Genomic DNA, 16,375 nt, shown 5'->3' with positions numbered 1-16,375 from the left:
GAATAAACTTTCTGGATTTCTGACATTTTCAGAGTAAAAAAAAAAAAAAAAGATTTAAATTAGCATTTTTATTTACATTACTTAAGTTCTGAATAATAAAGAGTGTCCCCAAAGGGAGGTTAAATTTAGGTTACTTCTTAGAACTGTTTTGTCCCCAATATTTCCTGTATTACAAAATTACCAGTGACAGGCTTGTGTCTGCTCTTTTATGCTGAGGTTTACATTTGTTGACAGAAAGCAGCGAGGAAACTATGATACACGTTGAGCTCTGCAATGGGTTTCCTGTCCACAAACTGGAGAGCAGCCAAGAACCTCTTACTTTTTCTCTTTCTCCTCCCTATAATGTCAACAGCACAACACAAAGCCATACTCTACCGCAGCAAAACACATTATTTATGAACACACCCCTGAGAAAGCTCTGCTTAACAATAAAAATCTGTGCTTTAGTTTTCTGCTTCAGTGTGACTGTCTTACAGTTGAAATGTTACATGTATTGAAAACTCCCACTGAAATAAAACACTCTGGTTCTTGGAAAAATGCTGCTCTAACTGGAAGATTTGGGAGTATCTATCAATACTCTCACTATCCATGTGATTTGTACCTCACACCTCGTCTGCCACTGCGCCAGTGACTAAAATAAGTAGCAAGCACACTAAAACTTTCCCCAAATCTATCAACTCGGTGTTAAAAAGTCCACTTCTGTTATAACAGTACAATGTTGAGACCACCCTGGCTGGCAACTATGCAACCTAACTGACAGTGGAAATTAAATGTCGCCAGATTACACTATAGTCTCCTTTCCCAGACCTAATGATTTCCAGTTGCGGGGATTCAAATTGCATACCAAGCAACAGTTGGATACAGTGATGGAAAGTACAAGAGAACTTTTCCAAGAGTCTAATAAGTTTTCCACTTGGTGAATGAAAAGAGGGATGAAAGGAAAAACAGGCAGTTATTTGGACAGAGCTAAACATCAGCTCACCAGTTTTGATTCCATCTGTGGGCAAACTGAACGAGAAGCATCAACTGGATGATGATGAAGAGAAAACCTCCAGCAGCCCCCACATAACGCCAGACTGAAAAAGAGAAAGAGAGAGACAGATGAGTCAAAGGTCTTTCCCTCTGGCTGATACTGTATGACAAAAGAAACTGCTTTCTGCTAAATGCCAGGAACTGAAAACACATCAGGAAGCACACATCATTTAACGAGACACCAAAGAGTGATAATCGCTTGGACCTGCACTAATATAAAAGTGTACATGAACTTTTCTGGAATACAACTAATTAAATACTTTCTTTATGACACCAAACACAAACATGGAACCACCATAGTACCATTTATCTTGAGCTGTTTTTGAGGTAATGCGTTACAAATAAATACAATGTTTAACATGTTATTTGTAAATGTAACATATATGGCACAAAATGAATATATGAAACATCTGATAAGGGTTATTATAGTTAACTAGAACTAAAACCATTTAAAAAAGTCATTACTTATTTAATAATTGTTAACTGAAATAAACTAAATTATAAAATTATAAAAACGTATTGTACTTCAGCCAATTGCCAAAAAATCTTCTCAATTTCATTTAGTTTAGCGTGAAGTACTAAAATAATTCAAACTGATATTAAAATTAATAAAAACTATATACACATACAAATATAACAAAATAAAAATTCAAAATATTAATAAAAACTATTACATTTACATTTATGCATTGCATTCAAGTTACAGTTTCTACATTTTAACAGCTCTTGCTTTCCCTAGGAATCAAACCCATGACCTTGGCGTTGCTAGCGCCATGCTCTACTATTTGAGCTACAGGAAAGCTAACTATCAATTAATATTAGAATCTCAATAATGCTAAAATAACATTGCATACTGTACTATAGAACTGCTGCAGTATGTTTATGAAAAGAGCATACTATACCTTCTAGAAACTTTTCTTGATTTGGGAGAAAAAATCCACCTGCACAGCAGGCCAGCAAAGCCACAAACTTAAAGAACCAAAACCTGCAACGAAACAGAAGAAACTGTTGATTTAAGACATAATGAATGAGGAAATCATTTCTCAAACTGGCACTCTGGCTTTACAATATAACAATATAAGACATGGGTTTTCAAACCGTTTGAAAACAATAGTAAGTGAGTAAAGTAAGTAAAAAAAAAAATCATTGTACTAAAGTTTAAAATAAATTATTAAAATGATCTGGGAAATAATATTAATTCAAAATAATTATTAATAAATCAATACATTGATTTTTCACAACAGATATTGATCCAAAACAATCACCCCAAAATCACCTCAAAATTTACCATGACACATTTCCTACAGTATGTCATTCTGAGATTTTGACTGCTTGCCATCTAGAGTAGGATTTCCTGTTTATTAATGTTAGCATGTCATCATAGGGTAGTTTCAGGAAGATCTAAATCATATATAATAACATATATATATATAGAGGTTTTTATTGAGGGTTTGTGTGTTTTTTTCTAAAGGCTTGTATGAATGTGCAGAGCAGGATGAAGTTTAGCCATATACTTCCTTACCCTGCATTTGCATACAACACAAAGATCCAATTATTGCGACATGAAGTGCTCTCATGTGGGGCTAAACCATCCCATTCATAGGGGTGAAGCTTGTCTCCAAGCACCATTTCCTCTGGACAGAGCTTTAAATTAATACCTCTATTCAGGGCTTTGGTTGTGGGTGAATAATGGAGCATTAGGAGGGGCGTACAGATGGAGCCAGCAGGCCAAACAATACACGGTGGTCTCTATAGGTCCTGTGAACCCGGGCCCAGAGGGGCCACGGAGCAAAGCAGAGGAGGAACAAGCACTGTTTCCAGTGTAAATACCACTTCAAAAGTGTCTGGGTCGACCGCTTACCCGTTGTGAACAGCTGCCCGGCATCCTGTGCTGGTTCGCACACGAATGGTGAACACAGAGAATAAGAAGAAAAAGCAGGCCATGCCGAAACAGACTTTATACACAGCTGAATAGCCCACTAGAGTACTGCAGTTCTCCCCAGCATTCAGCTTCTTACACATTTCGGTGTAGAAAGGAATCTGGGGAGAGCACAAAACAAAAGAGGAATAAAATTACATTTTGAGTAACAGAATAGTTACAGTCGCTTCAGGGCAAGGCTAAAGTTAAACTGAATCCAAATGGTGAACACACCCTTTCATGCTGGGTGCCAAAAAAGGAACTTAAACTCAAAAAACACTTTATAATGCACACACCTTAAACAGACATTGAATACATTACTTTCCATCCATTAAGAAGTCCTAGATTTGCTTTGTTTTTTATTATTATTACTTTAAAAAAAATACTGGTAACACTTTACGTAAAGCCTTATGTATAATGCATTATAAAAGTAGTTTAAATGCATTAATTATGCCTTGTAATGCACTGTACAATCTCATAAATAATTGTTACAGTTAATGCATTATAACACTTATCAATTCTGTTACACTATGCATTTTAAATTCAGTTAGAATGATTTACGACAAGATATAATGTATTACAATACACATTATGGATAATTATAATACATAACACCCTTTAATAATCCTTTATAATGCAGGCTTTAATCCAGCAAGGACACAATCAATTAATCAGTAAATTAATTAATTAAACAGTAAAGATTTTTTTTTTAATTCAAATAAATTATGCTCTTTTCAACTTTCTATTTACCAAAATCCTAAAAATTTAGTTTTCAACAAGGATAATGATAAGAAATGTTTCTTGAGCTCCAAATCCGCATATAAGAATGATTTCTGAAAAATCATGTGACCTTGAGGACTGTAATAATAACAATAATACCATAATAATAACAATAATAATACCACAGATTGTACCATAATAATAATAATAATAATAATATGGTACAGTGGTGGTAATCAAACATTAAAACAATGCTACTTTTATATGTACAATGGTAAATAATGATTATAATATATGATTATAATATTAAAATTAATTTTACTGAAAACTATAATATTACCATTGTCTAAAAACATTGCATTACCATTGTTTCTCTTTGTAAGTGTATTAACAAAGCCAGTCACATTCAAACAAGTATGGTTCTCTTTTGTGGTTTTGAAGAGAAAGCGGGCACAAACTGCAGGGCACTGGTCAATTCTTAAAATATATTTAGGTTCCCAACAGTGCACATTATGTAGACCTGCTATAATGCTGGGACGCCCTGCTATTAATATAACATGGACCATCATATAATATAAAGTTATTGAGGTATTCCTCCGTCAGAATTTGCTCTGTCCCTGATTTGTAACCACGAAAGACCACCAGGAGAAGATTTTATGTGCTCTTAAATTTGAAACAACTATTTGTGAAAAACCTTCAACAGCTATAAATCTTTGTGTCTTGGGCACATGAGTGACAGCTCTTTTGTGTCTCACCGAGAGGCAGCAATTTTATAACTATGCTGGTCTTTTTTAGTGTCTGGGTTTTTTATACTCATGGCATTTACTCAGTAAGCACTCATTGTGGTGTGGACAGCAAAAAAAGAGCTCGAGCTCGCATTACACTCCCAGAGCCTTTAAGTGCATTTCAACCGCATTCAGTTACTGTTTTTGAATAATTACAGAAAAACAAAACCCAGCTTCACTGAAAGAGTTATAATACAGTGTGCAGCAATTCCTGTGTTAGATGTTATGATGGATAGAGATCGACCGATATATCGATTTACCGATATTTTTCCCGATATTTAAGCATTTTTCCATAATCGGATATCGGTTTTGTAATATCGGATTCACTGATAAACACAGCCATCTTGTGGACGTTTTGAGAATTGCACGCAGGATCGCAATTGCCGCGCATCTGAGGGGAGACGAGACAACAACAACGGCGTGCAGGTACTTGATTTGCTGTAGTTAGTAAACTATTTAATATTACAGTCATTAATGCACAAATTAGATGTATTACATAAATGCCTGATATATAGTTTACATGCAACTTGGCTCTAAGAAATATGATAAATAAGATACTCTGTCAAGCCCTGTCCCTATAAAGATAGGCTATAACTTTGCCTGAAATAACACAGCCATGAATTAGAGCATGTTGGAAATAAAAGCGCTGAATTGAATTCTCTCTGTGGTCTATTAGTCTCGTGAAGTCGGAGTCACGTAGATAATCCGTCAAGTCCTCTCCAAATAAAGACGTAACTTTGCATGAATTAAATAATACAGCCATGAATGATTGCATGTTGGAAATAAAAGCATTGAATTTAATTCTCTCTCTGTTGTCTATAAGCTCATCATTAGTCTCGTGAAGCCGCTTTCATATTGCAGTTCACTCAGTGGTTGATGCTCAAGAAATGCTCAGCACTGCCACTGCATGTGTTACGAATCCTGGCCATGCACTTCAGTTTCCTCACCACCAGAGGTCACCCGCTCACCACATGGACTTTTACACTACACAGCACACTGGACTCAATTTCCCACAATCCATTGCACTGACGACTTGCACAGCTGTTCACTATTTCGCCCACACCTGATCACCATTTCACAATCACCATCACTCTATTTAAGCCTGGGACTTGCTCTTGCTCACGGCCGAGTATTGTTAGCATTTATCACTCACTAAGCGATAGCAACTTTACAGAGCCATAATCATTGTCCTAGTCTTAGTCTTGCCTTGTTTTCCTGCCGTGTCTGACCCTGCCTTTGTCTCCTGGATTTACCCCTTTGCCTTGCCGTTTGGACTGTGTTTGCACCTCGTCTGGACTATTGCTCTCGTCTCTGGATTATCTCTCTGCCTTGCCCCTTTGGATACTGTTCGTTGATCGTCGACCCACGCTTGCTCCACAGATTGCTCTGTCTTGCCTCTGCCATACCTGTTTGCTGTCTCCCGACCCTGCCTGTATGACCATGTTTTATAATAAAGCTTTGCACATGGATCCGCACGTCTCACGTCTCGTCAGCCCCGTAACAGAATGTAACTTTTAACAAGATTCACTTTTTTGAAGCACCCTAAATTGTGTTAACACTTACTATATAACCATTATTTAGTTTATAAACATCTAAATTAATACAACTCTATGGAAATTCTCTGCAATCGATCGCAGTATATATAGTTATATGTATAGTTCTGTGTAAATGCACAGATAAACCGCGCTGTCAGCAGCATAATTTAGAGCATGCCAGTTGAGAAATGCAATAAAATACAATGCTTGTTATATTCCAATATTCCAGAGAATATTATTCAGTGAATTAACATTATACAGTGAATTATTCTTCACTCTTTAGCCTATTAAACAGTTTATAAACCTACTAAAACTAGTTAAAAATGAAGTTGATATGACTCCGGTCCTTTATTTATTTTCTCCATTTGAAAACATTACATTCTACGTTTATTTTGCTTACTGCTAATATTAGTGTTGCTACTAAAGCTTTTTATAAATAAAATGTTTTTTATTGTTGTAATACGAAGATTAAATTTAACATGACAGGGCTCTAGACTGCGACCAAAATGGTAATTTTTTGCAAGTTAGAATTTGACGTGGTCGCATTTGTACGAGTGCCTGGTCTGCGCTGCTCCAAAGCGTCTGCTTCATACAGCGCGCGCTGCAGCACATTATAGCAGGAGTCAGATTTCACTGATCACGTGAAGAGAGGTGCTTTCAGTGAGAGCGCGTCGTGGGTAGAGCTTGGTTTATACTCGCCGCGTCAGCACGAGCGTGAAGGTGTGCGTCGCGGACGGAGCGCAATGGAGGATTTTGTTTTCAAACTAAAGTAAAAGACCGCTTCTTAAACCAGAGAAGGTGAACATGCTGGTATTCTTGTAGAAAAAACATGCAAGTCCTGTCAGCTACAGCCAGTTTAGTTTTACTTTTCTTTTTGTTTTCGTTTTGAGAAGCTTGTTTTCTTTGCTGTTTACCTCACGTTACGCTATGGAGGCTTTCCTTAATTTAAAAATATATATATTTATTTGCTTCCTTAGAGTTTGCTAAACATTCTGTAATATACTCGGTATATAGTACAGCATGTGATGTGACCTGTGCCATGCCTCGTCTTATTCGTTGTTGTTAGTAACTGTTATGTAAGCTAGTTTGTCATTGTCAACGTACTGTTTTATTGTTGTTGTGCTTTTTAATTAAGAATAACAATGAATCCATCTTTTGTTTTAGTCTTAAAAAATGAAAGGTGTATAGATATAAGCAAAACAGACAATTATCTTTTCTTGCAAAATGTGACACCAAGATCGCAAATTTGAAAGTGAAAGCGCACGAAAAAAGGAATTCCTGTTCACAAAATTTAAATCACAAATAATACTGATGAAAAAGAACGAGTTGAATGTTGAACAATTTCATTACCATATAACTATAAACTATGATAAAAGTTCATCAGCATGCATTGATTAATCAAATGTTCAAATGTGCAAAAACAAAAAAACAAAAAACAAATTGCAACCAAATTATGTGCTCCTGCGACCAGCTGAGAAAGTTAGTCGCAAAAGTGAGATCAGTGGGAAGAATGAGTCTAGAGCCCTGCATGAAAGACTGTTAAGATGACTGAAAGGAGGAAAAACCAAAGTGAAGTATGGACTTACTTCACGCAGTCATTTATTTACTTTATAACAGTACATAAATATCGGTTCTGCATATCGGTTATCGGGCACTTAAACGTGCAAATAATTGGCATCGGTATCGGTTATAAAAAAAATCAATATCGGTCGATCACTAATGATGGAGCATTCATACTCCGTCTTATATTCCTGCAATGCTTTGAAGCAGAAGAGTCGTGTGTTTGTCTGAATAACATGGGCTAGCTGCCTGCAAATAAACCCTTGATCCTCTATTGATCTTTTCTTTAATGAATGAATGAATGCGTAAATTCTATTCTTACAAATGCTTCTAATGTCCCTTTGCTTTTAAAAAGATCTGTCCAGGTAGTAGAGGACATACTGTTCTTCTGTTAGGTAACAAAGCGTTCATTTATTGAGAAATAAAATGAAATAAAACACTGAGGAAACAGACTTTAGAATGGTGGCTTTGTGTTTAGGAGTCTGTCTTGCAACACAAAAGTCTGAGGACTGAATACAGATTTACTTTTTATTTTTAAAATGTATTACAAAAACTGCAAATGTGTCTCTTTAACTATATCTTATGAACAACCACTCAAATGATACAACTCTAAGATTCGCAAACCTTAAGTACACAAAACTTGCTTCATTTCAAGAAAATGTATATATTATAAAAAGCTGTTCCAAATGCATCTCTTTAACTTGAGTTCTGTAGGTGAGTCAAATGGTGATCGAGTCTTTAGAAGTTAGAAACATTTTACCTGCCCCATTGTGAGTTCATTTATTACTATTTTGACTTAAAAACAACTTGCCTATGCTTTAACTTGGCAATGAGAGTGTTGTTATCATTTAAATCAGTAGGCCTATTAGTGTTCTGCATATTTTTGCCCCAACAGCACAGACAATTTGAAAGAGTGCTGAAGGAATATTTGTGTTTGACTTGAGCTGGATCTTTTTTTGCAGGAAGGCAGATGCCCAGCAGCAGGTGATGACACGAGGTACTGCTGACCTTAGTCCAGATTTAATGGTCTTTGTAAATTAGGGAACCTGATACTGAAAAATGCAAACGGAGAAGCTCTGAACAAACTCACATGTTCTTGCACTGCTGTCTCCACAGTGGGGGACATCATGATGACACAGGTCACCGTGACCAACATGAAGAAGAAGGCGTACATGAAGCGTGTGGAGGTGGACTGTTTGATCTTGGGACAACAGCCGCAGCACAGGGAGCAGGCAGCCGATCCACAGCAGCAGGCCAGCTGCAGAAAAACAGCAGATGAGTGAGCGGGACACATGCAAGTGCTTAACGATAACGGTTCACAAACCATTACAATGATTTACAATTAAACAAATGGATTTTAAAGCACATCTGCACATTTAAAAGTATAAAATAAGCCAATTAAAGTGTTACTGTAAACCAGGGCAAAGACAACACAATCTTTTTAAGATTAAGTAATATATCAATTTCAGTTGAAATAAACCAATACAAGTCTATAATGTACTGTGAAACTGAACAAATGCATTGAGGGGACTGTGAAAGTCTCATTGGTCATCATCCCCTTTAGCAACACAAATGCCTCATTCCTATTGGCTGTAAACAATAGTAGAGCTGTGCTGTTACTATGAGGCAACTTGATTCACATGACGCAAGACACAGACATAACACAAGGCTCCAAGATCAGATTGAGTTTACACAGTATCAGTACAAATGTTTCTACACGTTTTAGAAAATCCCTTAATCTTTTCTACTATTGTTTGTAGACAAGATTATGCAGCCAGAGAAGAAAATATATTTTTTTGGATTGAATTGATAAATAATGATTACATTTTGAGAAGCTATACAAGTACAAAATCATCGAGCCATAAGTTAGCCGTTTTTAATGATTTTTAATTATGGAATTTGATTTGATTTGTCAAAATTAAAATGAAATCTACAAGAATATGTAGATTATGTTAATATGTGTTGTTTTTCAAAAGCTGATTTATATACTTTTATATGCTTATAAATGGATAGTTAACTCAGAAAATAATATTCTGGCATCATTTACTCACCATCATGTTGCTCCAAAACAGTATAATTTTTTTTTCTTCTACTGAACATGAAATGAAGATATTTTGAAGAATGTTGATAACCTAACAATTGACGGACACCACTGACCTCCATGTTATGGGGGTACTATGGAATGGGGACCCTTAACTGTTTTGTTATGCCTTCTTTTGTGTTCAGCAAAACAAAGAAATTCATACAGGGCTGGAACAACTTGAGGATGAGTAAGTGATGACAATTAGCATTTTTGGGTTGACTATCCCTTTAATGGGTTCATTAATTTCAACAACCTAAAAAATAAGAAATCATAATGCTGATGGATCCTCTGATTATCTTCTAGAAGCTTGTATATTCATGAATTTGACAGTAAACAGCACATCAGAACTATGTAACAAAACAAACTGCAGAGGAATCAAGGGGACACGTCCCCTCTCCAGACAACAGGTGGTCAGCATGTACGACCCCAACCCATCACAGCACCATGGAGCCCACTCGCTGGTCGACACCCTCTCGCAATCAAACCATCCCCCATCTCCTGCCACGGAGACAGTTCTCAACCCCCTACAAAGAGCCCTTCTCTAGCCCTCTCCCACAACCAGCAGGGGTCTGGGTGAAAGGTGACGTACTCCGAGTAAGGACAATAACCTGGACATTGTTTTCCTTACAATTCAGACTGGGAAATTCTCCGACTCCTCAGAAGTATGTGGAGGAGCTCTTTGAAACTACATCTCTAAGTTGGAAGAATGTTGAATTGTAGCAAACAGACTCTAGGTTTGTAGTTCCGCTGTGTTTACACCCAGCAGAAAAGTCGACCATAACCACAAAATAAGGATCTTAAAGCTATTACAGAACTGCTGGATGCTACAACAGTAACTTTAACTTCCTTTAACAAAAAAAACAATAGTAAGCCAATGAAAGCTGTGCAATAAGTTTGGACTGCAGTGACTCAATACACTGTAAAAAGAAAAAAAAGAAAGTCGAGCCAACTTAAAATTTTAAGGCAACCAGCTTCAGCAGATTTTTGAGTTCTCTCAACTTATTTTTGTAGGAGATGAACTTTTTGTTGTATAAACTTAAAACAAAGTTGAGAAAACTCAAAAATCTGCTGAAGCTGGTTGCCTTAAAATTTTAAGTTGGCTCAACTTCTTTTTTTTTACAGTGTACTATAGGGAAAATGTTAACTCAGTAACTGGTTAGATTCCAAAATTTTCACATTTTAGAAGAAATAAGTCCAGAAAAAGTCCACCATAACTCAATGCTGGTTCTGTAGTTCTGGTTCATGAATTGTCCAATAAAATGAGCATGCATGGAACACATTAATTAAATTGATGGAATTGTCAATAAAATTCTAAATTTTATAGAATGTTACATTTTTAAATTATATATTTTTTTTAAATCCATAAAAATGCTATTGTAGTTCTCTGCTGTATTTTCATTAATTGTCAAATAAAATGAACACAGAAACATTTTCCTGTTAGGAGAGTATATTTTATTAATTAGATATGCTTTTTAATAACACAAATTAATTAATGGAATTGCCAGTAAAATTCAGAATTGCATAGAATTTTCATTTTCAAAAAATAAATAAGTAAAAATACATCTTTATGCTATAGTTCTTTGCTGTAATGTTATTACTTGTCAAATAAAATAAGCATCGAAACATTTCCCCATTTTAAAGCTTTAGGAATTGAACTGATTCGATATGCATTTTAATTAGTAAAAAGTAATTATTAAATAATTACACCATTAAAACAGATGTTAAAACACTAGATGACTTGACAAGATGCTTGGCAGCCAAACAAATAGGCTAATCGATTCAAACCCAATATAAACTGATCTCTGGTGTACGTTACAAATGGCCGAGAACATTAATAGACAAAGTGATCTGATACATTTCACTGAGCTCAAGTACGATTACTGTCAAAACTCAGTTCACAATAAATCTATAGTCTCCATGTCATGAATAGCTGCTTTGTGGATCTGCTAGCCAGGCAATTGTACAGCTGAGGCAAAAATGTAATACTTCACTATTTGAAGTGTACACAAAAAAGTGCTCTTTTGTCCAGTGCGAAGAGTACCCATAGTAACACTGAAGAGTCAACCCTTCCTGCTAGAATCACACTGCACGACGTTGATGGATGGGTGGCGATTGCTTGACAGCTTTTTCAGTTGCAAATACAGAGTAATCCAAAGGCTCAGAGGACAAGAGTAAACACCCTCTACGATGGTGAAATAGAGGAAGTCAGAGAGAGAAAGAAATGCGTAAAGGCTGTGTGAAATTCACAAGGGTGCGAATGCCTCACTTCTACTCACAAAGTCAACACAGATTGTCCTGCCACAAATGCCTCATTTCAGTTCGCTAGAAGAAAAAACCTCACTAGCTGAGATTTGAGGAACTTGAAAAAGTCTACAAAAAGTCCACAGTATAAGGGGTGTGGGGTACACACGTTGTGACGTTTCCTTCAGCCGTTTTCATATTTTATGCCGATTCATCATAACACTGTAGCACACTGGAGACGCTACACATTTTGCAGTTTTCACGTGGGTGTTTAGACAAATAAGATCTTACAAACAAAGTTACCTCAATGCCTGATCAAGAACAGTGTGCCACGGGAATTCATTACTATTAGATAATGAAAGATAAAGAATACCCTTCCTGTATTAACAGAATTGCAACAGTAATTTGGAATTCAGACATGAATGTTTTCACAGTGCAATGTCACCAGCAATGTTCCCTCTGCGCGCGCAGAAAAATAATGTGCTGCGCACACGCAAAGATGAGCTGGAAAAGCCATTTGATTGTATTCTAGTAAAAACTAAAGAATTGCAATGCTCCTGTAAACCGCTATAGAGCTGCTGCCGCAACAGAGTTAGAACCGGTGAATGCGGTTTACAGGTTTAATAGAAAGAGAATGATGTGCGCAAAATGAGTCGCTGTAGAAACCGAATACTTCAATGATTGCATGTATAAATGCTGGAAATAGCGGATGAGCAGCACAGAATGGTAACAAAACTCAGAGACATTTACAGTCACACACAGGGGTATTGTACAAACTGTGCTTCATATAGGGATGTTTAGATAGCTACATAAGAATTCACGTTCACATTTTTTTGAAAAAATATTAAACTTACAGATCTCAGTTTAAATGCTTCAGTTTTTTTCTATTCTCTTCTACCAGTTTAAATGCTTCAGTTGTTTTGATATTACATTATACTATGTTAGGCCTTTATTATAAACCTAATAAATAATTGACATTGTTTTTTTAATGGAGTCACTTATGCTTATCAAGTCTGTATTTATTCGATTAAAAAAATACAGTAATATTGCTAACTTTTTCATATTGCAATTTCTAATATTGGTTTTCTATTTTAATATATTTTAAAATATAGTATATCCTTTAAAGCAAAGCTGAAGTTTCAGCATCATTACTCCACTCTTCAGTGTCACATGATCCTTCAGACATCATTCTAATATACTGATTTATTATCAGTGTTGAAACTGTTGTGCTGCTTAATATGTTTTGGAACATTTTTTCTTTGATTCTTTGATTAGGCTAATAAAAAGTTAAAAAGAACAACATTAATTAAAAATATAAATATTTTTATATTTAAAAGTCATTACTATCACTTTTTATCCATTTAACACATCCTTGCTGAATAAAAGTATTAATTAAAAAAATAAAAATAAGAAAGAAAACATTTACTGACCCAAAACTTTTGAATAGTGTATATTGTAACACAAAATTTCTATTTTGAATAAACACTGTTCTTTTCAACTTTTTATTTTTCAAAGAATCCTGAAAAATATCACAGGTCCCAAAAAATATTAAGCAGCACAACTTTTTCCAACATTGATTATAAATCAACATATAAGAATGATTTCTGATCATGTGACACTGAAAATTCAGCTTTGCTTCACAGGAATAAATTATATTTTAAAGCATATTAAAATAGAAAACTTTTATTTTAAATTGCAATAATATTTCACAATATTATTTTGTGAAATAATATTCAGTATTTTTTTATCAAATAAAGAATGTTTTTGCTCAGGTGGCCGAAATGTCCACAAACTAGAGAAAAGGTTTACTCAGCAAGAAAAACAATTAGAGGGAACATTGTTCACCAGGCAATAAAAGCACCTTTTTTTTACAGAATGCATCATCACAGATGATTCATAGGGCAGTCATATATGACTCAAGCCCAGACATCTAACGGAGATATCACAGTTAGATTTCCATAATGTTTCCCAGGACAAGACTAAACAGTCCAATCTGCAAGAGCCGAGAAGCTTTTCACACACTTGAAGACAAAACATGTCACAAAACAAGATTTTGCTTTACATCTTGACAATAATTAGAAGGCATCCTCAAACTGCTGGATATATCTCAAAGGGACACTCCACCCAAATGTGAAAATTCTTTCTTCATTTACTCGCCCTCATGGCGTTCCAGTATATGTTTTAGAGAAACACAAAACAAGACGTATCAAAAAATAACCCATCCCTGCAAGCATTACATCTTCATGTTTGAAGTGTGATGTTTATGTCAAGTTTTTGTTGGGTTACTATCCACTTTCATTAATATGAACTCATATTACACATATTTACTATAGTAACAACAGTATGTTATACATAATTACATGCTATAACCCTAAACCAAAACCCTAAAGTAGGCTAACATATTAATTAATATTACATTATACTTAGATGTACAGTTACAGAGACACACTAAAATAAAGTGTAACCATGGATTTTTCTTTTCTAAAAATCTACATTTGTGTTCATGAATTAGTTATAATCATAACTACAATTATGACATTTTTATAACCTAATTCTATGATTATAGGGAAGTCGCAGCTATAACGATAATGACATAGAGTGCTATAAACAGTAACTTGGAATTTTTGGAATCACTTTCAAAGGTTTTTTCTTTTTTTTCCAAGCTGATGATCGATAAAAATCCAGCTGACTTCAAAGAGCTTCAACATTTAAAGTGGCAGACAAGAGAACTGCAGCTTAAGTGGACATGTTTTCTGACCAATGTTGTTTTAGACCCCATTTATATACACCTCTTTGACAAAAACAGTCAAAACACTCTTCAAAATATCTTCTGAAAAGACAAATTTATAAAAACATAAGGGCAAATAAATGATTACAGAGTTTTCTCTTTTGTGTGATCTATCCCTTTAAATGATATGCCAATGGACAACCCAGCTAAATGTGACTGTCCTACCTGTATATGCTTCTTTCATTGCTTTGACATTACAACAGCATAAGCGTTGTCTTGTGAGGTTGCTTGTGTGGATACAGAACCTACAAATGTTAATAAATGCTACTGTCACTGGCATAAAGAGGGACTCAATTACCATCAAAACAGAATCAAGAGCTAAACAAAGTGGGGTTATCTAATGATAGCAATTAGTTAACAAACACTGAGACTACATAATGCCAATCCCCCCCGTCTCCACACATTTGTGGGGCCACTTGCTCCTGACAAGCTCAGCGCTAATGAGACAACACTATTGACGCTGAACACTGACTGCAAGCTCTCTTTCCACTGCTAATCTTATGCAAACAAGCAGCCACACGGATCCAACCAGGAAATGAAAAGACCACCCGCGGACCCCACCACATACAAAGGGGCTACAAGACAAGTTGGCCCTCAGAGAAATTAGTAAACTGAGAATGTGAAGGAGACAATACACTGTCACTCATTTACTATATCTAGCCCTGAAGTGTTTCCTGGTAGGGTGTCCAATATTGTCTGTTTTATTTGGATTTGATCAAATTTGATTCACATGGTTCAGTTAAAAACAAGGACAGATACAGACATACTTGTCCTGACCGGAATGAAATGAGGACAGAAGACAGAACATGGTCAGTCACAGCGATGACATAATTTCCTGACTGTATGAGCAAGATAAAATCCTGGCTAAAACGATAAGTCTGACACCACAGTTGATGGAAAAATACTGTCCTGTAAAGTCAGCGGAAAGCATTAGCCTGCTGATAAAAGACAACTTAAACCAGCCTAAGATGATTTGCTGGTCTTAGGTGGTTTCTGCTGGTCTCTCAGCCAATCCAAACAGGTGTTTAGCTGGATTCAGGCTGAAAAATGTCCCAAAACCCTCTAAAACTAGCTAACAATTTGACCAGGCTGGGAGACCATCAAAACATCTTGGGCTGGTTTAAGAGGTGTTTTGTTCCCAACAGTATTTGTCTAGTGTCTTCACAGTCACAACGGGGTTTAAATGAACACATAGCTAGTTGTGTTAAATAAAAAGCAGAACTGTAAGCAGATATGATTTATGAAATGATGATGTACAGCACATTTAACGTTACTCTTGAGAACTCACAGCTGTAACGTTAACTGGCACAGAACAAACAAGGCTGACACTAAAAACTGCTTTATACTTGAAATCGATAGATACGCATTAACAAATACAACAATCAAATACGTTATTATTAAACTTTTTCAAAAGCATCAGCATAAAACGCTACAGAAAATCATTTTAAACCGGAGAACCCGAGTGCTCCGCGCGCTTCACGGTTGATGATAAAAGACGGTGATGTTTCTTCATGCCATACAGTCAATGCATCACTCACCTGAGACAAACAACACGGTGCACACATGCTGACAGCGAGGCAAATCCTCCTTACACACACCGATCCAGTTCAATTGTTGAGCTCGTGAGGTTCTGATAACGCGACCGTGGCTCGAGCGTTCGCTGCTCCCGCGAGTCTCCCTGCACGCGCAGCGCGCTCACATTCACAATAGACT

General features: G+C 35.9%; 1 protein-coding gene across 1 annotated transcript in view; it reads right to left on the bottom strand.

Annotated features, from left to right (window-relative positions):
• Positions 1-16,375, bottom strand: part of LOC306871168 (serine incorporator 5-like) — a 25,604-nt gene extending 9,229 nt beyond the window's left edge. The window contains exons 1-5 of the mRNA XM_079418921.1: positions 16,201-16,375; positions 8,641-8,808; positions 2,894-3,072; positions 1,935-2,017; positions 983-1,076 (exon numbers count right to left, since the gene is read on the bottom strand). Coding sequence (XP_079275047.1) covers positions 983-1,076; positions 1,935-2,017; positions 2,894-3,072; positions 8,641-8,808; positions 16,201-16,227 — 551 coding nt within the window. The 5' untranslated portion in view covers positions 16,228-16,375. The remainder of the gene's footprint in view (positions 1-982; positions 1,077-1,934; positions 2,018-2,893; positions 3,073-8,640; positions 8,809-16,200) is intronic.

The sequence above is a fragment of the Barbus barbus genome, assembly GCF_936440315.1.
Source record: "Barbus barbus genome assembly, chromosome: 6".
Classification (NCBI taxonomy): domain Eukaryota; kingdom Metazoa; phylum Chordata; class Actinopteri; order Cypriniformes; family Cyprinidae; genus Barbus; species Barbus barbus.
The sequence above is the reverse complement of the archived record's forward strand: the minus strand, read 5'-3'. Positions and strand labels throughout refer to the sequence as shown.